The 25,372-nt window shown below is 46.4% G+C and overlaps 1 protein-coding gene across 1 annotated transcript in view; it reads left to right on the top strand.

Annotated features, from left to right (window-relative positions):
* Positions 1-3,717: 3,717 nt before the first annotated feature.
* Positions 3,718-25,372, top strand: part of APOB (apolipoprotein B) — a 37,749-nt gene continuing 16,094 nt past the window's right edge. The window contains exons 1-20 of the mRNA XM_055327418.1: positions 3,718-3,887; positions 4,284-4,322; positions 5,570-5,685; positions 6,712-6,857; positions 8,874-9,027; positions 9,875-10,030; positions 11,423-11,547; positions 12,217-12,302; positions 13,445-13,664; positions 14,413-14,640; positions 14,866-14,983; positions 15,090-15,236; positions 16,138-16,349; positions 16,619-16,856; positions 17,420-17,596; positions 18,944-19,135; positions 20,218-20,385; positions 20,886-21,097; positions 23,631-23,813; positions 24,616-24,737. Of these exons, the coding sequence (XP_055183393.1) occupies positions 3,818-3,887; positions 4,284-4,322; positions 5,570-5,685; positions 6,712-6,857; positions 8,874-9,027; positions 9,875-10,030; positions 11,423-11,547; positions 12,217-12,302; positions 13,445-13,664; positions 14,413-14,640; positions 14,866-14,983; positions 15,090-15,236; positions 16,138-16,349; positions 16,619-16,856; positions 17,420-17,596; positions 18,944-19,135; positions 20,218-20,385; positions 20,886-21,097; positions 23,631-23,813; positions 24,616-24,737 (3,109 nt within the window). The 5' untranslated portion in view covers positions 3,718-3,817. The remainder of the gene's footprint in view (positions 3,888-4,283; positions 4,323-5,569; positions 5,686-6,711; positions 6,858-8,873; positions 9,028-9,874; positions 10,031-11,422; positions 11,548-12,216; positions 12,303-13,444; positions 13,665-14,412; positions 14,641-14,865; positions 14,984-15,089; positions 15,237-16,137; positions 16,350-16,618; positions 16,857-17,419; positions 17,597-18,943; positions 19,136-20,217; positions 20,386-20,885; positions 21,098-23,630; positions 23,814-24,615; positions 24,738-25,372) is intronic.

The following is a 25,372-nucleotide window of genomic DNA, read 5'->3' as shown; positions in this document are numbered from 1 at the left end:
GCTTATCTCTCTAGTCGGCAAGATAATATGTAAACACATGAAAAATTAAATCATATTACCAGAGAAAAATTGAAGTTCAGGGCAGCAGTAGAAGGTTTGTATGAAGGCCGTTCATGACCAGTCGTTCTAAAAAGAAACTGAGAAGAGATAAGGGCCAGAAGCCTTGAGGTCCACCTGGGCTGGACCCGGAGAAAGGTTCCTTGAAGTAGGTGGGGCCACAGCCTGCCCTGGAAGGTGAATGGATGAGACGTGCATAATCAAGGAAATGGTACTTCACACGCATAGAACCTCACTGCACATAGAGCAGCGCTGACTTCTGGGTTCCCTCCCTTGGTAAAAACTGCTGCTCCACACTCTGACCTTATCTCTTGGATAGCAGAATGAGGCAGTAAGAAAATTTCTTTTTTGCTTCCTCACAGGAGATTAATCATCTATCAGTAATGCTTTTATTTGGTTGACATTGGCCCTCCATCCACCTAATTGCACCATTTTTTTCTTGGCATTTCTCATTTGTGTGTGTGTGTGTGTGTGGTGTGTGTGTACACGGTATGTGCGCACTTACATGTACAGACCACATTGGGCATGGGTGGTTCCATCCACAGTGCTTGAGGTTTACTTTCCAGCTTCTGGGCATCATTTACAATTCCGATGCAGTCATGGGCAGAAAAGAGATAGGCTAATTAGTCATTGTCAGTACTGCTCCCTATTTGCCAGATGAGTTTTTTGAACAGCATAGCTGGCAATAATTTGTATCAGATTGTATTTCCTTGTTTTATGTCACTGAGACGATTTATTTGGCATCATGGTCACTGTACATAAATATCCTGGAAGCAATGGGGTATAAATGAATGGCACGGATTCATTCATTAGTATTCAGCAAGTTCCATACTGAACATCTATATCAGTATGTGAACTGCACTGAACCCAAAATATCAGGCTTCTGAGGGGCCTTTAATAACTTCCATAGTTCCCTGAATTTGGCCAGGACCCTTCTGGTCACCTGCAGATAAACACAAGGCAGAGTTTCACTTCTAGAGAAGGCATCTGGAATATTCAACATGATCTAATTCCTTGAAATCCCACTGGTCAGATGGCTTTCTAATGGGGACCCAGAGCTGTGTTGACTCAGACTGATGGTTCACCCAATGGGACTTTGCATTCACGAGCTGATAAATCACAACTGCTGGCTGGGATTAATCTTCATGACACCAGAATGCATCTCTGCTAGAGTCACTAGTCTGCCTGCTATGGGAAGGCCCCCATTTGCCTCAGAAAAGGCAGTGGTTTCAAATACTCAGAAATGTAAGGAATCATCAAGAGACAAATGGATGCTCAGCCACATCTGTGCACAGCCCTCCTGGATGCTCTGTTCTGCTTCTGCTTTTCCTTAGCTCTGATTTCCTATTTTTGTTCAATTAATCTCTGCCTCTGTATACAGCAGGGTTAACTAGTTCAGTAGGTATGCTACAAAAATACTTCCGCTCTAATACACACATAACCAGTAAATTACTTTCTTTTTCTTTTTTTTGGGGGGGTGGGGGGAAGGGGGACAGGTGTCATGCTATCAGTGCAATTATTTACATAATTGTTTCATTTACAAAAATACCTCGGAGGAAGGTAGATATTTTTAATCCTATTTTAGGGATGACTGCACAGAGGCTTAGGAAGGTAGAGTCACTCGCTCAAGGTTACAAACTTCCCAAGAAAGCCAGGACTATACCTCTGGTCTTTTTGAGTCTAATATTCACACTGGTTTCCTTTATATCAGCTAACCTCTCTGGATGAGTGTCTTTTTCTGTTCAATGAGTAGCTTATACCTTAAGATTTCCTGAATCTTAATTCTATTTGATGTCTCCATGAAAACTGGTCGATATCCTTGGAACTTAGAAGTTGTTGAGGAGAAATGTTTTACTCAAAAGAAAGGGATGAAGGGTGATACCTGTGGTCACAAGTAACACTATGTTTTCAAATAGCTTTTGACAAAGGGTCTAAATGGATTTGTAATTTAAGAAGTTTCTTTGCATTAATCCTCCCAGTATTGCTGTGAGTGTACTCAGGTCAGCTCAAGGATTCAACATTGGCCCCGTGGTGCTCCTGTCCTGGACCCTGTCAGGGGAGGAAGACCAGCAGAGGGTGACTTTTGAGAGGAAATGAGGGAAACAGAGAAGCTGACCCCCATACTTCCAAGTCTTGGGCTTTCTCTTTTAGAGATGGTGACAGCTCAGAAGCATCCAGGGACCCCCTCAGTTTTCCCTGCATCCAAGTTACCATATTCACTTTTGATGCCCCCATCACAAAAATTATGCTCTCTGTTGACTGACAATAGCACAGCGACCTCATTCCTCATCTCCTTTTGGTTCTGAGTACCTAAAACTTTCACCCATTCACTTTAAATTGAACATGCATGTCCCAAAATAGGAACCGCAGCTCCTCCTGCGGGAAGTCAGTCCTAAAGCCATTCTAATAAAATGCTCAGAGAACTGGGGCTTGGGGGTGGATACTTTTTCCAGACCTTTCACAATTCAGTGATGCAGGTAAGGCCAACCAGTGTGGATGCAAAGCAGCTGATCACGGCGGGGAGTTCAGGCACCCCAGGAGTTCCTGGCGAAAGAGAAGTGTGGATGCAAGTGCCAGGAACAAGGCAACTGTAGAAGGTGTCCCCGGTGAGAGACCGGGAAGGAACCCTTCTGGAACCTTCCTCCTCACCCCCAGAAGACCCGAGCACAGGAACTTTATTCCACCTGGATACAGAAGCACCAGCCTGTGACAAATAAGCACGGGCCTGTGCAATAGGCGTTTTGGTGCATCGGGTAGTCGCCGTCCCCTCTTCATCACTGGGGGCTCCTCGCCCCTGCCCTGCACCCCTGCTCGGGCTCCGCACCCCACCCCTGCCCTGGACCTCTCTGGCCGGCCGGCAATTGTCGTACGGCCTCACCCCTTAGCGCTCCCCAGGCCAACCTTCAGTGCCTGCCTGCAGCTTCCTGTCTATGGCACCTGCCACCGGGCACACCGGAGGCGCCTGGCGACAGGCCAGTGCCGGATGTGGCTCCGTCCCATCTAGCACACTCTGGACGGCCACTGGGTCAGTAAAGTCAATGAGGCTGAAATGTCCGCGCTGTGCGGGATTCCCCACAGCCGGGGGGGGGGGGGGGGGTGCCTGGCAAGTGTCCCCCGTAGAGGAAGGGGAGGGTCTGGAGGAGGCCCCGGCTGTTGAGGAGGAGCGAGCGGTGCGCGGTGTCGGTCCACCACGCGCTGGACGAAACCCAGGAGCTGGGCAGGCAGAGAAAAGCCTCCTCTCCCCACTTTCCACGATGACGGGGGGGGGGGGGGGGGGCACCTCTCTGGGGTTTCCTGACCATGCGGGCGCTCGGGCTCCTGCGGGCCTGGGCCTGGTCCAGGACACCCAGCCAGTCACTCAGGCCTCCCTCCCCTTCCCCTCCGCGCCCTCCGGGTGCGCGGGCACCTCGGGGGCTCCCCCCCCCCCGCCCCGGCCCGCCCCCCGCCGGCGCGACCCCCGGCTCCCGGCGCCCCGACGGCCTGGCGGTCTGCGCTCGCCCCCTCGCCGGCCCCTCCTCGAGCTGCAAAGCAAACAGGCCGCCTGCCCTTTGGACCTTTTGCAACTGGCCTGCGCGCCCCGGGGCCGGGCGCTGCGCCGCGGGCGGCCTGGTATAAAGCGGGCGCGGGCGCGGGCGGCGCATTCCCTCCTCGTGCGGGGCGGCCGCCTGCGGGTGCGGCCCCTGAGCCTCCGCGAGCCGTCCGGCCACCCGCCCCGGCGCCCCCCGGCGCCCCCCGGCGCCCCCCGGCGTCCCCCGTCGGCATGGGCCCGCCCAGGCCCGCGCTGCTGCTGCTGCTGCTGCTGCTGCTGGTCGGCCCCCGCGCCTGGGCTCGTGAGTGCGGGGCGCTGAGCCCGGGGGGGGGGGGGGGGGGGGGGGGCGCTGAGCTCGGGGGGGGGGCTGAGCCCGGGGGTGGGGGGGGCTGAGCCCCGGGGGGGGCGCTGAGCTCGGGGGGGGGGCTGAGCCCGGGGGTGGGGGGGGCTGAGCCCCGGGGGGGTGCTGAGCCCGGGGGGGGGGCGCTGAGCCCGGGGGGGGGGGGCTGAGCCCGGGGGGGGGCGCTGATCCCCGGGGGTTGGGGGTGGACGCCCCGCGGGCCCGGCTCCCTGCAACCGCCTTCCCTGCAGAGCGCCAGGTGCCTGCCCTCCGCGGTGCCCCTCCCCGCCCCCGGGAGACCCCGGGCCCCGCGGGGAGTCGCGGGAAGCCCACGCGCCCTCTCCCCTTTTCTTGCAGAAGACGAGGTGCCGGAGAGTGCGAGCCCCGGCTGCGCAAGTAAGGCCCTTCCCGCCGCGCTGGGGGGGCGCCCCCGCCCCGGCCCTCCTCCCGCCGGCGCGGGGATGGTCTGATGGGTGTGCACCCCTCTGAGCCGCAAGAGGCCAGTTCCCTGAGACCCTGCCCACCCCCCGGGGACCTCGACTCTCTTCTCCCTGCATTAACGTTCAGTCCCAAGAGCTTGGCCTGGGGGCACGGTAGGGAAGGGACTGTCACCCAGTGGGCCCAGGGACACTTTAAAGAGACATCACATTGCCGTGTTTATCCGTGGCTGATCATTGATTCGAAGCACATGAGGGTGAGGAAATGCTGACTTTAACCTTTGTGCACAAATCCAGACCCCGCTCCTAAGTATTTACCTGACCTCCACGGGTCAAAGGAGCCGGCCTTCTGGTGGTACCCAGCGTCCTGAGAGCGGGAGGCCGTGGCCTCTGGTGGGGCAGCACTGCCATCGCGTGGCCGTCTGGCGTCACTGCACCGGGGCTCGGGCCCCAAATGTCCTTTTTTTTTTTTTTTTTTTTCTCAAACTGTTCGACAAATTCTCAAGCACGGTGAGAAACTCCGGAAATTCCTTCTCGGAATTTTTCTTAAGACAGTCAGCTACCCCGAAAACTTTATGAACCTCGCCTCAGGGATTTGGTAGAACCAAAAAAAAAAAAAAAAAAAAGGAGCCACAGAATCGTGGTATTTTCGAGCGGAACAGGTGTTAGAGGTATTTGCTTCACGAGGCCAACTGTTAATCCACCGTCTCTCCGTAGACTTTCTGGGCTCCACTGTTTACCACTCCCCTCCTTGCACCCCATGATACATTCAAAAATTACTGGCGAATTTAAACAACCTCAATAAACCATAGCAGAGAAGTTAAATCTGTAAAGGGAAATTAAGGATAATGCAAAGTCAATTAAAAATAATTGGGAAAATAATTTTTAAAAATAATAATTGGAGCGACACCTGAGTGACTCAGTAGTTGAGCATCTGCCTTCAGCTCAGGTCGTGATCCTGGGGTCCTGGGATCGAGACCCACATCAGGGTCCCCGCAGGGAGCCTGCTTCTCCCTCTGCTTATGTCTCTGCCTCTCTCTCTCTGTCTCTCATGAATAAATAAATAAAATCTTTTAAAAATAATAACAACAATTGGAGTTTAGTTACCACTTTTTATGGTCTTTGTCACTACCCCTCGCTTCCTAGAATAGACTATCCTTGGGGGAGTTATCTGCTATGAGGCTGACTTATTTGTCCCCATTTCAGAAGGTGCAACTCGCTTCAAGCACCTCAGGAAGTATGTATACAACTATGAGGCTGAGAGTTCCAGCAGTATCCCTGGGACCGCTGATTCAAGAAGTGCCACCAGGATCAACTGCAAGGTATGAGGGGAGAGGAAGAGCCACTAGAGGAAGCTGGGGCTCCTGGCCTTGCAAACCCAGGTCACGGCAGGACTGCTATAATCACAAAGCAAGAAACTGTCACTACATTTGAAAGTGAGCCACTCTGCTGAGTTTTCTGCTACAAAAAATTTTGCCAACCAGATTTATATTTCCGTTAGCTTCCAAGATGTAACTGGAATACATGATCTAAAATATCAGCATTGTAGAACGGTAGATTTAACAAGATGAGAGAAACCCAGTGGGTGGTAAGCCAAGGGAGATGGGCATCTCAGGAAAGCATTCTGGGGTGCAGTGTTTATATTCGCAGCCAAACAGAATCTTTGCTTAAGACAAACAGAAAAAAAAAAAAGAAAGAAAAATTTAAATATGTAATTTGTTCTCAAATAAAACTTTATCTATTGCTGGAATGATTGTACTCATGTGCATGATCATAAGGGATGGATCTAAGGGCCACTATTGGGGGTCATGTGGGAAAGAGAAGTCAAGCTGGGAAACTGACCTCTTCTTTCTAGGGCCCCATAGTCTATGTTAAGTGAGATAGCCATTGACCACATGTGGCTATTTCAATTGAGTAAAACTTAAAATTCAGCTTCTTGATCATACCAGCCACATTTCAAGTGCCCATGGCTAACGACTCTCATATCAGACAGGGCAAATGTAGAAGATTCCAGTTATTGCAGAAAGTTCCTGAACAGTGTTGGATAACCACTAGGGATCTCCATAAGCTCCTGCAATACATGAAGCTCTGAATAGGCCCCAATAGTTACAGACAGTTGGGTTGGTTGGGTTGTTTGGTGACATGAAGGAGACATTTGCTGTTGAAACCAATGATAGCCTTCTTCCTGCTTCCCGTTGTTCTTCCTCTAGCTCCTAGACTGCATTCCGTCTAACCAGTGGTCCCCAACTGTATTTCCTTTGGTGTCCTGATTAGGGAGTAAGCCTTGGGCTGTGAGGGGTCTCCTGTTCTTGAGGGACGGTCTTCATGTACTGCTACCCTCTTCCCAGGTTGAGCTGGAGGTCCCTCAGCTCTGCAACTTCATCGTCAGGACAAGCCAGTGTACCCTGAAGGAGGGGAATGGCTTCAACCCAAAGGGCAGGCTCTCCCTGCATAAGACCAAGAACTCTGAGGAGTTTGCTGCCGCCATGTCCAAGTAAGGCGTGGGCCTGTGTAACCTTCTGAGCTCTGGGAATCACTGAATGTGTTGTGCATGTGTGTGCGCGTGTGCGTGTGCACTTGTACACATGTGCATGTGCACCCAGGGAGGGATGGATGCATGTGTTCATATGAGGCATGTGTGTGAGGATAAGTATTTTATTCTGCGTTCATCGTGGGTTAGGGAATTGCTAAGTTGTCACAAAAATCAAAAAAAGAGGGAAGTATTTATTTACCCTCCCCTAGTGAAGTGCCCCTAATTATCATTTAAATGTGTTTCTAAAAATTCCCATGCTTTAAAACTCCTTGAGACAATAAAGCTAAGAAGGTTTATTTAAACAAGTGAATTCTTGTTTAAAGAACTAAACAAGACAGGTAGCCCACGGTCTTCAGGGAGGGTCCAGCAGGACTTGCGGGTGCAGCCTACACGTGGGGTGGCAAGGCCCAGCCTCGAGGAGTCCAGCGAGTGCCAGGTCCCCACCCAGTGCCAGTGTCCTGCCAGTGCACAGTGACGCGGCCATCCTGGTGTTTACGGCTGGCATGCCTTCTGACTGACCAGTGTCTGTATTGCACCTGTTGTAAACATTATGAACATCACCCCTGCCTCAAGTCCAAATCACAGTTGGTAGTGTCCTAGGTGTGTGCAAATACAGGCAGCAATCAGTTTGTTGATCTGGGAGCATCAGAAACTCTCTGCCCATCTTTTGATTCGTTAAACATTAGACATGAAAGCAAATCCTCTCTCTGCAGAGTAAGCCTTGATGCTTGTCTCTCACCAATATTTTACCTGAGACCTGAATATGTATGGGGAACAGGGATGTGGTGACAGGAGGGACTGGTAGTTACTTTTGGGTATTTACCTTTCTCCAAACAAAAGGGATTCCTGCTCTTGACCACCACAAGACTGCCCAGGCCTACACTGCAGTGTCTGGAACTTTCTGCGAGGATGTAGAGCTGTAGGAGATATGTCTGGTCTCCTTCTCCTCCTTCTGACTTAACTAGAGCAGGTGCAGCCTTAATTTCCAAAAGGAAGTCCCCAAAGGGAGGTCCCTAAGATCATAGTTGATATAGGCTTCAGACATGGTCTCAGACTATATAAAAGAGCGATTACCCAGCAAATGTATGAAAAGAAGCTCAAATTCACAAATAGTCAGGATGTGTAATTAATGTTACAACAAGATTTATCACATTATACCCATAAGATTACAGAAATTTAAAACAGCTAAGAGCCTGTTGCTGGTGGGCCTCTGAGGAAAAGTGTACTCGTATGCATTGCTGGTGGAAATGAGAGCCAACAGTCAATATCTATTATAATTAGAAATACTTACTGCCTTTGACACAGCAATTTCAATATTCTGGGACTCTAGCCCATGAAAAGAAAAGCAGTAATGTGTGAAGATCTATGCATGAGGGTGTTTATTTCAGTGTTGTTCATGTGGGGGAGAAAAAAAATCCAGAAAGTGAATCCCATCAAATAGGGGAAGGCCTGAATAAATTGCAACCATAAAATGAGAAAGTTCTATAGCTTTAAAAAAAAAAAATCTGTTAGAGCTATACTAAATGAGTCAAAGGATTTCTGTGGCACATAATTGAGAAAAGCAAGATAGAAAAAAATGTGGAAAATACAATGTCATCTATATAAAACAAGAAACGAAAAAAATCTTTATGTGCAAATGTTTCCACCCCCACACCTCTAGATGGGATCGCCTGAGTGTGGAGATAGAAATGGAATACCCGGTGGGTTGTTCCGGGAGGAGCATGACAGCAGAGACTGGTGTGGGTAGAAAACAGAGTAGGGATGCATGAGGCAAGCAAAACAGGTAAAGAAGTAAAAGAATGCCAAAAACATATACAAATTTGCATACTTTTTGGGAAATGTACATTTATAAAGAAAAGATTGGGAGAGAAAAAAAAAAAAAACACAGTCGGGGAGGCCACAAAGCTCCGTCACTTACATCCACCAAGCTCACGGTGGAGAAAGGACACTTCTGTGAGCTTATTCTCTCTGCAACAGGTATGAGCTCAGACTGGCCATTCCTGAAGGGAAGCAAGTTTTACTCTACCCGGAGAAGGAAGAGCCTACACATATCCTGAACATCAAGCGGGGCCTCATTTCAGCCCTCCTGGTTCCCCCAGAGACAGAAGCAGATAAACAAGTGTTGTTTCTGGTAAGAATTCAGAAAGTTGGTAACAGTGGCCCTTTGAGCTCCTCTTCACAGATTTGAGCCAGGTCCCACTGTGTACATAAAGTGGGTTCTTGACTACGTGGCTAGTTATGCAGGAGGCCCTGTACTGGGGTGAGGCGGCAAGACCCAAGCCTTTTCTTGTCCCCTAGGCTCAGGAATGGATCCTCCTGAGCAGGCTCAGCAGGTTAGCCTGATTTTAAAACAATACTTAAGAGGTCCTGACCACGCTACTCTTTTGTTTGATTTTTTTTTTCTGTATCCCCACAAGGTTTAACACAGTAAAACCTGTGTGTATTTTAAACACAGAAAATAATTATATCTGTTGCCAGGCTCTCTTAAGAATGTCAAGTTTCGATCTGAGAAAGAATTCGATTTATTTGAGTCCCACGAATATTTCTTGAGTCTTTACTGTGTTCTGAGTGCTATAGGATACAACACTTAGAGAAAACACAGATGCATCATGCAGAGACCCTCCCTCAAGGAGTTCTCAGGACTGGGGGGAGAGAACCAAAACACAGGGCAGACTAGAATACATGCTGTAAATGAGCAGTAGAGAAAAACCTCTGAGAGCACAGAATACAAGCGCAGAGGTGGCTGGGTCCTAGGAGGCCAGGCTGGTGTGCCTCAACCAGAATCACCTGTAACTGGCCTTCTCACTCCACCTCTGGCCAGCCAGGCAGCAGCAACGCCCACACTCTGCCTTGGAGGAAGAAAGTCCCTTCCCAGCCCATGCTGCTCCTGCCTCCCAGACTCCTTTCCCAGCCTCTCTAAAGCACCTACAGCTGTTTTCCCATGTCAAACACACCTGCTGTATCTTCTATTCCCATAGGATACTGTGTATGGAAACTGTTCCAGTGACTTGACTGTTAACTCAAGGAAGGCAAATATGGCAACAGAAATATCCATTGAGAGGAACCTGGAGAAGTGTGACCACTTCAAGCCCATCAGCACAGGAGTTAGCCCACTTGCTTTGATCAAAGGCATGGTAAGTTTCACATACACACCGCTCCTTGCACTGAGTATTGTCCTCTTGGTTGTTAAAATTCTGGAATATTAGAGCTGGTAGGGATTTTAGGGAAGAATGAACCCAGCCTCATCTTCATATAGACTATAGCAGGAAACTGCGGACCAGACCAGGAAAGGACTGCCCAAGGCCACACGGCCTGTAGTTAATCGAGCCAAGACTAGAATCAGGTTCCTGACTCCTTGGTCCAGAGCTCTGTCCTTCTTGCTGTCATTCTGTCACTGGAATCAAACCTTCCACCATCACTGGAGAGTAATGACTATCCATTCCTGAGAAGGTTCTGGGGCTCAGCCACCTACTGCTGTTTCCTATAGGAGGGCTAGATGTCCCCAGTTCTAGGCATCTGACCTCTGAGGAAGTCCCCTGACCTATGTTCTACCTCCTGTGTAGGTGACCCCCTTGTACTAACCTTCTCTGCTATCACTTCTACAGGGGTCACGTAGCACCAGAGCTTGCCCAATGCCTTATAATCTTCTGGGACATGAATCACAGCTTATCTCAATAAACAGGAAGGACTTGTGCAATCACTGCCATACTTGGCAATGTTCTGGTTACTGTGCCTGAAGCCAAAAAGATGGTGTCTGATGTCTATAAGGGCCATAATCAGAATAGGCCAAGGCACTGGCTTATGTGTCTTTTTTTTTAATACTTGTGTGCTCAGCCCCACTATGGGCAGCACTGAGGGGCAGAGACAGTGGCATATGAACCATGGACCTTCCCCTTGTACTTACAGTCTAATCCAGGAACAAGGTTCCTACACTTGCCAATAAAGGACAATAAATGGCATACTTGATAAAGTTCTAAACTGAGCAGTGCAGACAAGCATTCCTAGGCCTGACCAGGAAGGAGAAAGCACTCTTCACATAGTTCACTGGGCAAAGCTGGTGGTAGATCTGCTTAGAAGGAATGGTGGGAGAGCATCAATCAGTCTAGCCTCAAATGTTTATAGAGGATATGGAGCATGAACATGAAAGATACAAAAGACACAAGAGTGAAAGAGAGAGATAAGGACAGGCTTCTGGGCAAAGAAAACTCAAGAAGCAGTGTGTGAAGTGTTAATGTGTGGTGGGCGTGGATGTGGACAATACCAGGTTATATACATTTTGCGCAGGATGAGAGAGGTCCACTGGCATGGAATAAGAAGAGTCTACAGCTTGACTAAGCTTTGGGGATGCTGAGTTATTGCATCCCTTGGTCTAAATGTCAAGTACCAAGTTCCCTTCTTTAATTGAGTTTATCTAGTGGTGCAGAACTCCCATCGCCCACCTCCCTCGAAGGCAAATGCCCATGGCAGAAGAATCAGGTTGAAGCCCCAAGAATTGATGAAAATGCCTTTTCCAATCTCATTCACAGGTCCGCCCCTTGTCAACTCTGATTAGCAGCAACCAGTCCTGCCAGTACACTCTGGACCCCAAGAAGAAACATGTGTCAGAAGCCATCTGCAAGGAGCAGCACCTGTTCCTGCCTTTCTCTTATGAGTAGGTCACCCTCTGCACCCTGATTCATCATTTATAGAGTTGATATGAGACAAATGTTTCTCAATGCCCTGTTCTAGGCGAGGCTCTGCCTGGAGGAGCCAATGAGGAGGTACAAAGCAGAGCCCATCCATGTCTCCATTTTCAATCTAACAGGCAATTCAGAAGGAAAATCTTAGGTACACAAAACAATTTGAGACCAACACAATATATCTGAGACCCATATTTTAAGGATTATGGATCAGAAAAAGCCAGGGATCATTGCAGGCTGCCCTGGTTAAAAAGACTTTGTAGAGAACTTATATATCCCAATCCATTTTTTAAACCGAATCCATTAACTAGTGTTTACTGATTAATCGTTCTAGTCTTGACATTCTGCTAAGGGAGATACACAGGAATTTCTAGGCACAGTGTTGGTCCCTACTTTCTGGGCACTCCAGATTGGTAAAAGGTGTAAGGTACAAATATATCTCCAATGGAAGGTCAGCTAGCATGACCAAGAGGAGGTGGATCGTGTTCGTTAGCAGGGAAGGAGGCCAAGGAGACTGGATTTAATGGTTTGAATGATAGGCAGGATTTGGGTAGAAGTGGAGAGAGAGACATTCGACATGAAAAGAATATTACACTTTAGGGAGCTGACCATCCATGACATGATGTGCTTTATTTGTTCAGGAATAAGTATGGGATTATGACACAGGTTACACAGACTTTGAAACTTGAAGACACGCCTAAGATCAACAGCCGCTTCTTTGATGAAGGTAAGATTTTATATGCACATAGTTGCCGCAGCTGGGAAATCTGCCCAAGACACACCATGTATCACGGCTGGGAAATGTCTGCTGACTGATGCATCATGTGGGTTTTGACATTCTGGCTATGGGCTGCTCTAATGAGAAAGCACGTCCCTTTCAGAATGTCAAGTGTCAATGCGATAAAGGAAAAGGAGAAGTGTCTCAAAGCTACCTGAGTTTTTAAAAAGATGAAATTGGCCTCCTAAGTCTATCTTTGATAGATCTGACTGTAATAAGCCTAGGACCTAGGCAAGGTGAGACAAGTGGGAGAGGGCTTTTGGGATCAGGAATTGGTCTTTAGAGCAGGAAGAAACCTTAGCAATCTCTAGTCTAACCCTAACCCTGTATTTGTCTTGTATTTAAATCTGTCTTATGCATTCATTGTTCATAGCAACCTATGATATCAGGTGGTAGCCACATGTGTGCTTTTATACCCATTCCACAGAGGGAAAAAGGATACATGGAGAGGCTTGTGATGTATCCAACATCTCTGAATATTGGAAGTAGTGCAAAACCAGCCCTCAGGTCTAATCTAAGCCAGTACTCTATACATTGTACAACATTTCCTCCATTATTCCCTCACATTTCCCACATTAACCTCTGTCCTGGCAGAGGTCAGAGCAGGATGATGGAAGAGACACAGAAGGGTCTTTCCCCCATAAGCTGCTTATAGATCGCATTGGAAAAGATGGCAGGTGAGCATCAACGTGTCTAGCCTCAGCCACAGCCACGTCAGTGGCAGCACTTCCTCTAGTTCCTTCTGGCAAAGAGGTAATCTGATATCAAAGTCAGACAAGCCTGGATTCAATTGCAGCTCTGCCTCTTACACTGAGATGTCTTTGGCAAGGTGAATTGCTCGTCTCTGGGTCTCAGTTCCCTAATCTTTAAATTGAGGAATAATAGCAACCCATGAGCATAGTATGATGAGTCAGTAAAAACACTGAAGTCAAACACCTAGCATGGAGCCAGATACATAATAGGCATTGAGTATAGCATAGTTTTCTTTTCTTCTCTGCTGATAACTCCCTAATTTCCAGTTTTCAGTAGACCATGAGATGGTTGAAATGTAGAGTTAGGCAAAAATCCCTTTGACACTTTCCCCCTTCCAGGTGCCAAGGAAGTGGGTCTTGCCTTTGAGAGTACCAAATCCACATCACCTCCAAAGCAAGCGGAGGCCATTGTGAAGACTATCCAGGAGCTGCAAACACTGCATGTCTCAGAGCAGAATGCCCAGAGGGCTAACCTCTTCAATAAACTGGTTACTGAGCTGAGAGGTCTCAACAATGAGGCACTCACATCCCTCTTGCCAAAGCTGATGGAGGTGTCCAGGTATTTCTTTAATGGTTACAGCTATATCTCTTGTGTCACCTATGGTAGATGGCTGAACTTTCAAACCCTAGCCAAGCAGAAAATATCAATCCAGTTATTTCACTAGTCGGTCAGTTAATGTTTGCTGGATAGAGAAATATCAACTAACGTGCTTAGAGTTCCATGGGCAACACACACACACACACACACACACACACCGCATTCAAGGCAGACATGCATTTGTGTGTCAAAATGGGAGGAAAATATTTCCCACATTTTGATGAGTATCTTCTAATTCTTCATTCTGTTGTGAGTACCTTGGAAAGTTTGAGAGAAAAAGAAGTCTATGCCCTCTGGAAGCCTAGGCTAGTGGGAAAAGAACTCGGGCAAACCAAGTAATATTGTGATTTCTCTAGACTTCAAGGCTCTCGCTCTAACTGCTGAGAAGGTTAGAGGAGGGAATAAGGACCAAAATGAGGCCATGCCAGTATTTGCCTGGCACATTCTATGTTCTGAATGAAGGGCAGTAATAACAGTCCTCTTTTGGCGATAAATCTAAGACTTTCCTCCAAGGTTCTTCTCCAGTGGACAGTGCTTATAGGGAAGGCTTCCTGTTCCTGGGATTTGAGTTGGATTTTGGAAGATGGTCGGATCTGGATAGTGAACACAAGAAATTGGGATACTCCTGACAGAGGGAGCATCATGGGCCACGGATATCCGAGCTGCCTGAAGGTGATCTGTGTAACCTTCTCTGCTCTTTCCTTCTCAGCCCCATCACCTTACAAGCCTTGATTCAGTGCGGACAATCCCAGTGCTACACTCACATCCTCCAGTGGCTGAGAAGTGAGAAGGCCAATCCCCTCTTGATAGATGTTGTAACCTACCTGGTGGCCCTGACACCAGAGCCCTCGGCCGAGAGACTGCAGGAGATCTTCAGCACAGCGCAGGAGCAGCAGAGCCGGGCCACTTTATATGCTCTGAGTCACGTGGTCAACAAGTGAGTTTCACACTGGTTCTCCTCCAAGGAGCTGAGAAAGACCCCACATCCTTGTATTAAGATGGGACCCCACCCTCCACTTTCAGACCCTCCCCCCCACCGGCATCCTCTTTTGTTTTTCCACTGGCCATTTTGAGAGCAAAGACTTGATAAATCTGCACACACAAGTTTGTATTTTAAGATAAACCTAGCTATGCTTGCTGAGTCCTAACTCTTATTCTGTAGCTATCATAAGGCAAATCCCGTGGTGACCCAGGACCTGCTGGATATTGCTGATTACCTGTTGGAACAGCTTCAAGACAGCTGCACTGGGAACGAAGATCACACCTACTTGATTCTGAGGGTACTTTCAATCTTCTGTATGATATGCATTGCTTCAGAAGCATTTTCCTGGACGCTCCCTACTTCTCCTTCGGCACTTGATTTGCCTTTGTTTCTTTTCAATGCAGGTCATTGGAAATATGGGCAGAACCATGGAGACAGTAGCCCCAAGACTCACGTCTTCCATCCTGAAATGTATCCAGAGTACAGAGCCATCACTGCTGATTCAGAAGGCTGCCATCCAGGCCCTGCGGAAAATGGAACTTAAAGATGAGGTGAGGTCCAAAGAGGAAGTCTAAATGTAAAAAAGGGGATCCCTGGGTGGCGCAGCGGTTTGGCGCCTGCCTTTGGCCCAGGGCGCGATCCTGGAGGCCCAGGATCGAATCCCACGTCAGGCTCCCGGTGCATGGAGCCTGCTTCTCCCTCTGCCTGTGTCTCTGCCTCTCTCTCTCTCTGTGTGACTATCATAAAAAAAAAAAAATAAAAATTAAAAAAAAAAATAAATGTAAAAAAGGTTTATTTAGATTAGTGAGGAGGTGGAATAAGATTCTAAATCCCATCGTTCTACTGCTTTCTAATTGCCAATTTCAACAAGCCTATTGACTTGACTGCCTGGTAGTATGTGGGCAAGAGAGAAATACTGCACCAAACTGCTACTCTAGCCTCAAAATATGAGATTTTAGCTGCATGCTGTCCCCCTACCAGATCAATCATCCCTCTCAGAAAAACATACCTGATTTCCCCCAGTGTTCCCAAAGTGGGATAATAAACCTGCCCCTACTTTGGGTGAAAATGACTTCAGGGCTTTGGAAAATGCCTTAATTAATCACCCCAAACTCTTACTGTCCCTTTCTACCTTTATTCTCACATTGAAATAATCTATGTTAAAACAAGTTTATTTCCACTTAGAGTAGCAGATTTTCCTCAAGTCATCACTTGAGTACATTAATGCAGTTGAATGCAACATGCATATGATAGGAATCTTCTGAGACCCTTCCTTGAGCTGGTTGTTCTGAGGGACTCCGGCAAGAAGATTCCATACCAGCATGTGAAAAGTTATTAGAAAGATGTTTGACTTGCACGTAGTAAACCATCAGCAAAGCACATCAGTGTTTGCCAGCCACCTCTGTGTTCTGATCAAAGGACAGTGCGAACAGCCTCGTTTTTTGGCTATAGGTCCGGGAAGTCCTTCTTCAGGTTTTCCTCGATGATGCCTCTCCAGGGGAAAAGCGACTGGCTGCCTATCTCATGCTGATGAGAAGCCCTTCCCAGTCAGATATAAACCAAATCACCCAGCTTCTGCCACAGGAACAGAATGAGCAAGTGAAGAACTTTGTGGCTTCCCACATCGCCAACATCTTAAACTCAGAAGAATTGTATATCAAAGAGTAAGAGTCATTTTCCCCTGTCTGCCACAAAAGGAAAGAATCCTAAATCTCATTCCTAAAGGCCACTGCCTGCCCTTTACGGAGTGTTCTTTCTTCTGGGCAACATTCATGAAAAAGTGTAGCAAAATTGAGCCACGCTCTTGGGCAAAAGAAATCCAGACCATTTGGTAGTAACTGTAATCCATATTTCCTTGGGGTGAGAAAGACAATGGATTTTTAACAGGATATGTATGCTAAACATCCACTCCTTCTTTCCATTTTCCATCTAGCTTGAAAAAGTTAGTAGAAGGAGCTCTGAAAGGATCTCAGCTCCCAACCATCATGGACTTCTCAAAATTTTCCCGGAACTATCACCTATCCAAATCTGTTTCCCTTCCATCGCTTGACCCCATCTCAGGCAAAATCGAGGGAAATCTTATATTTGATCCAAATAATTACCTTCCTAAAGAAAGCATGCTGAAAACAACCCTCACCGTCTTTGGACTTGCTCCTGCTGACCTCTTTGAGGTATGTATGAGATGAAAAAGAAGAGGCTTACATCCTTTCTCCTGTTCTGTACAACACCGTAAATAGCAAGTCAAGGGAGCCGTGAGTCAGCCTGGGGAGGAAATCCAATCAGGCAGTTGGTTCATATCATCAGTTTGAGGGTTTCTTTCCTCTCTCTCACCTTCTTTCCTTCCAGCTAATGGTTACTCAAAGTGGGACTCTGTAGTATTGATGGAAATGGAGATGTCTCAGGGAAGCCCTGAAAACCAAAATCCAACAAAATGCATAGGCTGTGCAATCAGACTGATCTGGTTCAAACCCCAAATTCATTCCCAGTCTGAATCTTTTGTTTGTTTATCCTCTCTGACCTTAGTGACTTCTGGAAAAGGATAAATAATAAATTCTACCTTTTAAGATTCTAGTAAGATCTAATTAAAACAACTCCCATGGTTGCTAATCTCAGCTCATACCCCATATTCTTCATTCAATGCTTGTTTAATTGAATAGACATAAAGAGAGGAATTGGAGACTGGCATACAACAAAGAAAGCTGATGGCATTTTCTTGCCTGATTCTCTTTCTCAGATTGGTTTGGAAGGAAAAGGCTTTGAGCCTACACTGGAAGCTCTTTTTGGAAAGCAAGGCTTTTTCCCAGACAGTGTCAACAAAGCTCTGTACTGGGTTGATGACCAAGTTCCTGATCATGTCTCCAAGGTCTTAGTTGACCACTTTGGCTACACCAAAGATGATAAACGTGAGCAGGTATGTTTTTGTTAATAAAAGCTTCAGATCTCAGGACAAAAATATTTTTCTCCAAGCCTAGAAGTCATCGAGCAGCTATGTAGCTGAAGTGATAATTATGGCTATTATTAACCAGTCCTGTGGGGATAAGGACTAGTGTCCTCTGCAGTTATAAGCCTCCTGGAGATTCAACATACCCAGGAGCCAGACTCATTCAAGGCCCTGTTACATAATTATTAACAGTGTAAACTAGGAGGCATGGGTTTGAATTCTGACTCTACTATCTTCAAACTGTACACACGTGGGAAATTTCCTTGATACTATATCTGTTTCTACATCTCCAGAGTGCTAATAATCCATACTTCACCAGGTTACTTAAAGAATAAATGAAATAAAGTATGTAAAATGCTAAGCAGAGTGCCTGACTGGTACTGATTATTCAATAAGCAGATATTATAATTTTCGAATTCATATTTTCATTAACTGCTTTCTTTGGCTCTTATTCATATCAGAGTACTAGCTAGTGGGAGTAAAATCTCCTTTGAAGCTAGCATAAGCCCCCACTTCAGGAGTAGAAAATAGATTGTATAATCTGGAGCTGCTGCTTCTTTAATTTTTTGCTACCCTAAGTGTTATTTAGTCATTGGCTCACATCAGAGTTTAGATGTGGCCCCACTGGGATCTACTGAATCAGAACCTGCATCTTAATGGCATTCCCTAAGTTGACTTGTATGTACACTTCAGATTGAGAAGCAGGGCAATAATTTACTCCTAGATGCTCATGATGGCCCCACCTACACCTTCTAATTTACTTACCTCCGCTGGAGGCTGAAGGCCTTTGCTCTGTTTGTGTCTGTCAATCACTCTTCTTTCACATATCTAAATATCAGTCTATGGAGTTCTTCTTATCTCAAAGAAGGACTTGTCTAGGAAAGGGCATTTTTCAAGCTTTGGTCAATTTATATAGCAGGTACATTTTCTCCAGATACCCATAGTATTCGTCCCTCCTCTAAGGCAAAAAGGGCAATCAGGGGAGGGGTGAGGGACAATCTTCCACTCCTGGTGAGCCCTAGGAATTCTGGTATCCTGAAGGACAGAGGTCCCTCTTAATATGCCTACATCCAAGTCAAGAATAGCATGGAAGCACCTGCTATCCCTGATAAGACCTCAGGTTCTTTTTTCATCTCAATTTGGAGTTATCTATCTTTCAGTAAAAGGTGGGAGTGATTTCAGTGGCTTCCCTACATCCCCACCTGTGTACTTCTGTTTAGCCCATAATGGCTGAAGCAGATGGGCCCCACATCAAGACTCTAAAGGTGTTTGACAATGCTGACATCTCATTAGAAATTTTGTCATTAAAAATCCTAGGATATGGTCAATGGAATTATGCTCAATGTTGAGAGGTTGATCAAAGATTTGAAATCCAAAGAATTCCCAGAAGCCAGAGCCTACCTCCACATCCTGGGAGAGGAGCTTGGCTTTGTCAGGCTCCATGACCTCCAGCTCCTGGGAAAGATGCTGCTGAATGGTGTTCACACTCTTGCCGGTATCCCCCAGATGGTAAGTGGGTCAGGCCCCATCACAATGAGATTAGCCCATGCTTTTCTTAGATCTCCCAGATTCCTTAAGATCTGTCCCACAAACCAGAGAAAGTACTTGTGCTTCTTCCAAAGAAGCAGGTTTGCCTTGAATTTCAGAGAGGAAGATTCTTGGATTGCAAAGAATTGGTAACATTTAGAAATTAGACCATTCATAATGTGAGATATATCTTTTAAAGGTATTCATTTATTTATCTGGAAAATAATATTAAGTGTATCTCCCTCTATGCTACAAGTTCCCTAGATCTATGCTACAATGATTATGAAAGGATGTATTTGACAAACCATAGTGTACTATCTAAATATGAGCTATAGTTTTCATCATTATTAATTTACTAATAAGGGAGAAAATATCTAAATATATTCCCTGATATTTGATTAATAAAAATGTTGGCTTTAAGAAACCAGATTTCAAGTTATTTTCTAGAAATGTTATTTAAAAAACCCAAAAGCAATGCATAGTAATAAGTACATCATCTCGATAGCTCATTAGTTTTAAAAAAATGGTTTTGGGGTGTCCGGGTAGCTCAGTCGGTTAAGCAGCTGACTCTTGGTTTCAGCTCAGGTCCTGGAGTTGAGCCCTGAGTCAGGTTCTGGCATTCAGCAGTGAGTCTGCTTGTCCCTCTCCCTCTGCCCCTCCCCCCCTTTCTAAAATAAATTAATCCTTTAAAAAAGTGGTTTTATCATAATAGATTATGCTTAAGTAAACCCTCATTTCCATTTAGACTCCAAATAACTAGAATTAAGCCATGCCATTCAGGGCGACTTATAGCTCATAAAGCTCTGAGGCACAGCAATATTCTTAAGTGACTGAACCACTAGTTCAAAATGACATGGTATCTGTCTAGAGCAATTTCTTAAATCCCAATCTGTTGAAACCAATAATCATTGATTTTTATCAAATACTCAGCTAATCAAAATATCCTAGTCTGTTCCTTATCTCTAGATAGAGAATAACTATTGTCTCATATGTGGGAGGGTACATTTCACAAATCCTGCTTTGATGAAGCTTTCTTATAGCTACTGTCCCCTGTTGATCTACAGATTGGAGAGGCCATCAGAAAAGGCCTAAAGAATGACTTATTTCTTCACTACATCTTCATGGACAACACCTTTGAACTCCCCACTGGACTTGGGTTACAATTGCAAGTCTCCTCCTCTGGAGTCATCACTCCTGGAATGAAGGCCGGAATGAAGGTGGAAATGGCCAGTGTAAGACCCTGCTCACTTTCTCATTCCTTAGGTTGTTCATTTCCTCCATGGTGAGTTTCTTGTACAATTTTAAAATGTGTGCAGTTCAAGATGAAGTACATCATCATCATCTCCTTATTCATTTTTATGAAAAACTGTAGGATTCCACTAGGAGGCGCCACCTGGCTAGCTCCTAGCAAGCGATAAGGAGACAGTAATTCTCAATAAATGAAGATTCCTGTAAGGAGACAGTAATTCTCAATAAATGAAGATTCCTGCCTTTTTTTTCATCCTGTTATGCTTAAAGTTAACTTGGCATTTCCTAGTGCTGGGTCTCAACGTGGTCTGGTTCTGGGGAACGGGGAACATGGCTTTTCTTCCTCCTAAGATATCACAGTAAGGTTTCCTAAGCTGTGAGTGATCCAGAGATGTTTGCCCAGGGATGGGGAAGGGTGGTTGATCTGACTGCACAGGGGCTGAGGTATTCAATGAAGTTGAACAGTTCATTTTCTGATTTACAGTTGCTCACGGAGCTGGTAGCAAAGCCTTCTGTGTCCATGGAGTTTGTGACAAATATGGGCATCATCATCCCGGATTTTTCAAAGACTGGGATCCAAATGAACACCAACTTCTTCCACGAGACAGGTCTGGAGATGCAAATTGCCTTCAAAGCTGGAAGGCTCAAGTTTGTCATTCCTTCTCCGACGAGGCCAGTCAAGCTGTTCAGTGGCAGGTAATTCTGTCCACCAGATCACCAGCCAGTGTGAGAGGGACAGTTGAGACTGGATCCATGGGACTTGACTGCCTGAGATAATTCAGGGCCCCATGTACCTGGGGGGTGGGGGGGTGAGAGAAGGTTAACCTAGCTTAGACTCACCTAAATATTACAGTTTCCTTGACTGTCCACATTTTATGAGCTGACATTTAGGACTTACTGATTAATCACTCGATATTAGGTTTTTTGTTGTTGTTGTTTATTCGTTTGTTTTGAGAATGAAGAAACACAAACTCTAGAGAAATCATCCTTGGAAAATGAACATTTTTTTCATAGGAAGAACACCAAAGGACATACTGATCTCTGGTAGCTAGCTCAGTGGATAGAGCATGAGAGTCCTAATCTCATGATTATAGGATGCAGCATTTACGGAGAGCTCCATTTTCAATGATATCCTTAAACATTGATTTACCTTAGTTTCTCTATATTGGACACCTTAATTTATTGATTTAAAAATAGTAAAAATAGTATTTAAGTGCCTAATATATACGAAGCCCATGGAATGAGATACACCTGACCTAGTGCCCACAGTTCACAGGAAGGATGTACAGTAAAGCAAGCTATAAGTGCCAAGTGCTCAAGGAGAGGAAGCACCTGATACCTGAAGGCTGTCAGAGTTATGCAGACCAAAGAGAGAGGAATGAGTGTTCCCAGGCCAAGAGAAAAGAATGGCTTGAAGGAAAAAGAATAGGGTTTAGGAGCTACAAGAAAGTCGAAACTCAGTGTGGTATAGGGCACAGGGGTCGTGGAGGGAGGTGAAAAGAATAGGGTTTAGGAGCTACAAGAAAGTCGAAACTCAGTGTGGTATAGGGCACAGGGGTCGTGGAGGGAGGTGACAAAAGGCTGGCAAGGGTCAGCTTTCTGAGTCATCTGAAAGATGTCGGACTCTTCTGAAGGCAGAGGAGTTTAAAATGGGACCATAAATAAAGCAAGGTTGGTGTTTTAGAGGGCGTATTCTGACACCAGAGTGGGGTGCAGATGGACAAGTGTGACTGGAGACAGGGAGACTGGCTGGAGTCCGTCACACCCACCATGTGCGTGAGAAATGCTCGCGGCCTGTACCAGATGGGGTCCAAGGAGGGTCCATGGAAGAGTGAGGCTACTCTAGAAATTTTTTGTGGATGGAAACATGAGCCCTTGGCAATTAATGGGAGGTGAGAAAGAAGAGGAAGAGCAGTGGGGAGTGCCTCTCACTGAAACAGGGAAGCTGACAAACTCAGTTTGGGATATGCCACCTTTGAAGTCCTATAAAACAACTGGTTGGGATACCCAGCTGTCAGCAGGACCAATGGGTCTAAGCTCAGTAGACAGGCTGGAGCTACAAATACTGATTTGGGCGTCATCTGCAGATGGAGGTCGTTGAAGTCAAATAGCAATCGGTGTCAGGTAAATGTAACACTAGGACAGAAATGTGGAAAATGTGAATGTGTGAATCAGAAGAGAAGCAGCATGGAGTAAGGAGTGGCTGGAGGGAAGAAGAGCCAAAGCTGTAATGGATCATAGAAGCCCAACAGAGGCCACCAGGGTGGATTGCCCCATGGGCAGGCACTTAGAGTTCCAGCCATCAGCAAGGCTTTTAGGGCACCCCTAAAAGGATGAAATAATACTGAGAAAAGAACATAATATTTCAAAGAAAGCATCTTTCAATGAAATCAGAACATTGTTGAATTTTGTTGTACTCACCATTTTTTTTTTTTAAGTACGTACTTGGAAGGAGGATTCCATAATCCTTTCAGAGGTTAGGGACTCTAAAGTCTTAATCCGGCCAGAAGTGAGCAGCTCTACCTAATGCTTCTGGGAGATCAAGGAATATGATGCCTAAGAATGTCCTTGGGAGTTGGGAGCAAGAAGGTGATTGGAGATGCCGATGGAGGCAGTCCCAGAAGCTCGATGGTGTGGCGTCGGATCATAGTTCATGAGAAGCGTGTTGAAAGAGTGAAGACCACCAGGCAGACGAGTTTCTTGATTGTGAGGGACACAAGAGGGAGTGAGCAGGGAAAGAAAAGGATTGTGTGTGTGTGTGTGCGCGCACGCACAGGTGCAGTGGGAGAGGTGACTTGGACTCATTCAATGTGGGAAAGAAGTGGAAAAAAGCATAAAGTAAGAGTTACCCTTAGGCTTCCTTTCACGGGAGGGAAGGGGCACACCTGAGTTCAGGTCCCAGTGATCCTTAGGCAACATCTCTGCGTCTCTGTTTCCTCAGTAAAACAAGGAGCCTCCTAATGCCTGCTGTTGTGGGGATCACAGCAAACAGAAGCAGACAACGTAGTGCAATGTCTGAAACAGAAGAGTCACTGTGTTTCTTAGCCTTGTTGATGTTTGTACTATTAGTCGTCTCTGAGTAAATAAATAATTTGAGGTGGGTGTGGATAGAAGGGGGATAAAGAGCAGGGTACGGGGGCAAACATTGGCCCTGCGACAGGCGACAATCAGTGTTGTTCACTTCAGTTCGTAACTTGAAGGTAACTCAGGTTTTTTCTTTCTTCACCAGTAATACATTGCATTTGGTCTCTACCACCAAAACAGAAGAGCTTGCACCTCTAAATGAGAGCCGCCAGTCCTGGTCGACTTGCAAGCCTCTCTTTACTGGCCTGGACTACTGTTCCTCGGGCGCTTACTCCACCGCCAACTCTCCAGAATCTGCCTCCTACCATCCGCTGTCCCGGGACATCAGGTCAGAGTTGCGCAGTGTCCCGCCCGGCATCTGCTCACCTTCTACATTATGGCCAGTAGGCAGGGCAAAGAAAAAACTACTCTGTGTTGTAAGAGGCCTGTGCCACCAGCCTTAGGCCTTTGCACCATCCTTTAATTACTTAAAATAGCGGTCCTCTGTCCAACACACCTGAAGGGTACTTATATTCCTACCTAAACTTTGAGGGTAGGACTGGGTTTCCCCATAGGTGAGAAGGGGTAGGGCAGGGCTGGAAGGCAAGGAGTCATGACCCCTAAGAGAGGTCTTAGCTCAAAAAATAAACAGCCAAGGTAATTCTAGCACACTCCCTCAAGGGAGCTGAAGCCATTACCAGTGAGAGATATTCCTTTAAAAGCATCTCTTTATAGGTGGTGTCATCACAGCACAGATTCCAATTTGTTCCTAATCCAGGGTCCAGGCTTCTGAGCCTCCAGACACATTAGCTTGACTTTTCCTGGAGCCTACTGATGTGTTTGAAGCCCCGGCCACGCTTCAGGGCTCCTTGTCTTCAACTTTTGCCACTTCCACTGCTTGTTCTCAGCTTTGCTGACACAACCCGCCAACTCCTGCTCTGTTTGTCCAAACACCCTGGGGTCTCCCTTTTCCCGTGGGCTCTCAGAGGGACTGAAAGGGATCAGAAAGGTCATCATTAGTTAGGGACAAAAGCCAATATTAAAATAAGGACCATATTTTTATTGCCATGGAGGCTGAGTTGTTTTGGGGCGGTAAACATCATCACTGAAAGTTTTAACATTATGCACCATATACACTGTGATATCTTTAGATTTGAGCTGGAACTGAAGCCCACCGGAGAAGTAGAGCAATATTCCGCCAGTGTATCCTATGAACTGCAGAGAGAGGGCGGAGCCTCGGTGGACACACTGACGTTTATAACTCAGACTGAAGGCAAGTATCTAGAGAGGGCTCCTCCCGTCTCTGCCTCAGTCTCAGGTCCAGGACTCACAAGGGGGACTTATTAATTTAATGTATTTTACAGATATTTACTGAATGCCTGAAAAGTGTGTCAGGCCACTCCTAAGACCTGAGGCTAGAACAAAAACAGTGGTGAAAAACTCTCTGCCCTCATGCTATTTACTGCAAACAGCCCAACAAGTAAATATTCAGAATGTCAGATTGGAGCTGGGGAGAAAAACAGAGGCTACAGGAATCTGAGGAATGTCTGGAGTGGCAGGAATGAGGAAGGGGGAGAAAGACAGTGCTATTTGAAATGGTAAGGGAAAGTGTCACTGGTAAAAGAGCGTAAAAAAGAGACCTGAAGGAAATAAGGGCAGGAGCCATATGGAAAGGGTATTACAGGCTGAGGGGCTAGCAGGTGCAAAGGCCCTGAGGCAGCTGTATGGCTGCCATGTTTGAGGAAAAGGAAGGAAGCTGGTATGACTGAAGCAGAGAGATCAGGAAGGAAATAGTAGAAGGTAGATTCACAGAGATAGGGGGAGGTAGAGGAAGGAGGTTTTATAGGCTGTGGCAAGGACATTGGTTTTTACTGTGAGTTATGAAATAGGAAGCCATTGGAGAGTTTT

The sequence above is a fragment of the Nyctereutes procyonoides genome, unplaced genomic scaffold (genome assembly GCF_905146905.1).
Source record: "Nyctereutes procyonoides isolate TBG_1078 unplaced genomic scaffold, NYPRO_anot_genome, whole genome shotgun sequence".
NCBI lineage: Eukaryota > Metazoa > Chordata > Mammalia > Carnivora > Canidae > Nyctereutes > Nyctereutes procyonoides.
This window is presented reverse-complemented; position numbering and strand designations above follow the sequence as displayed.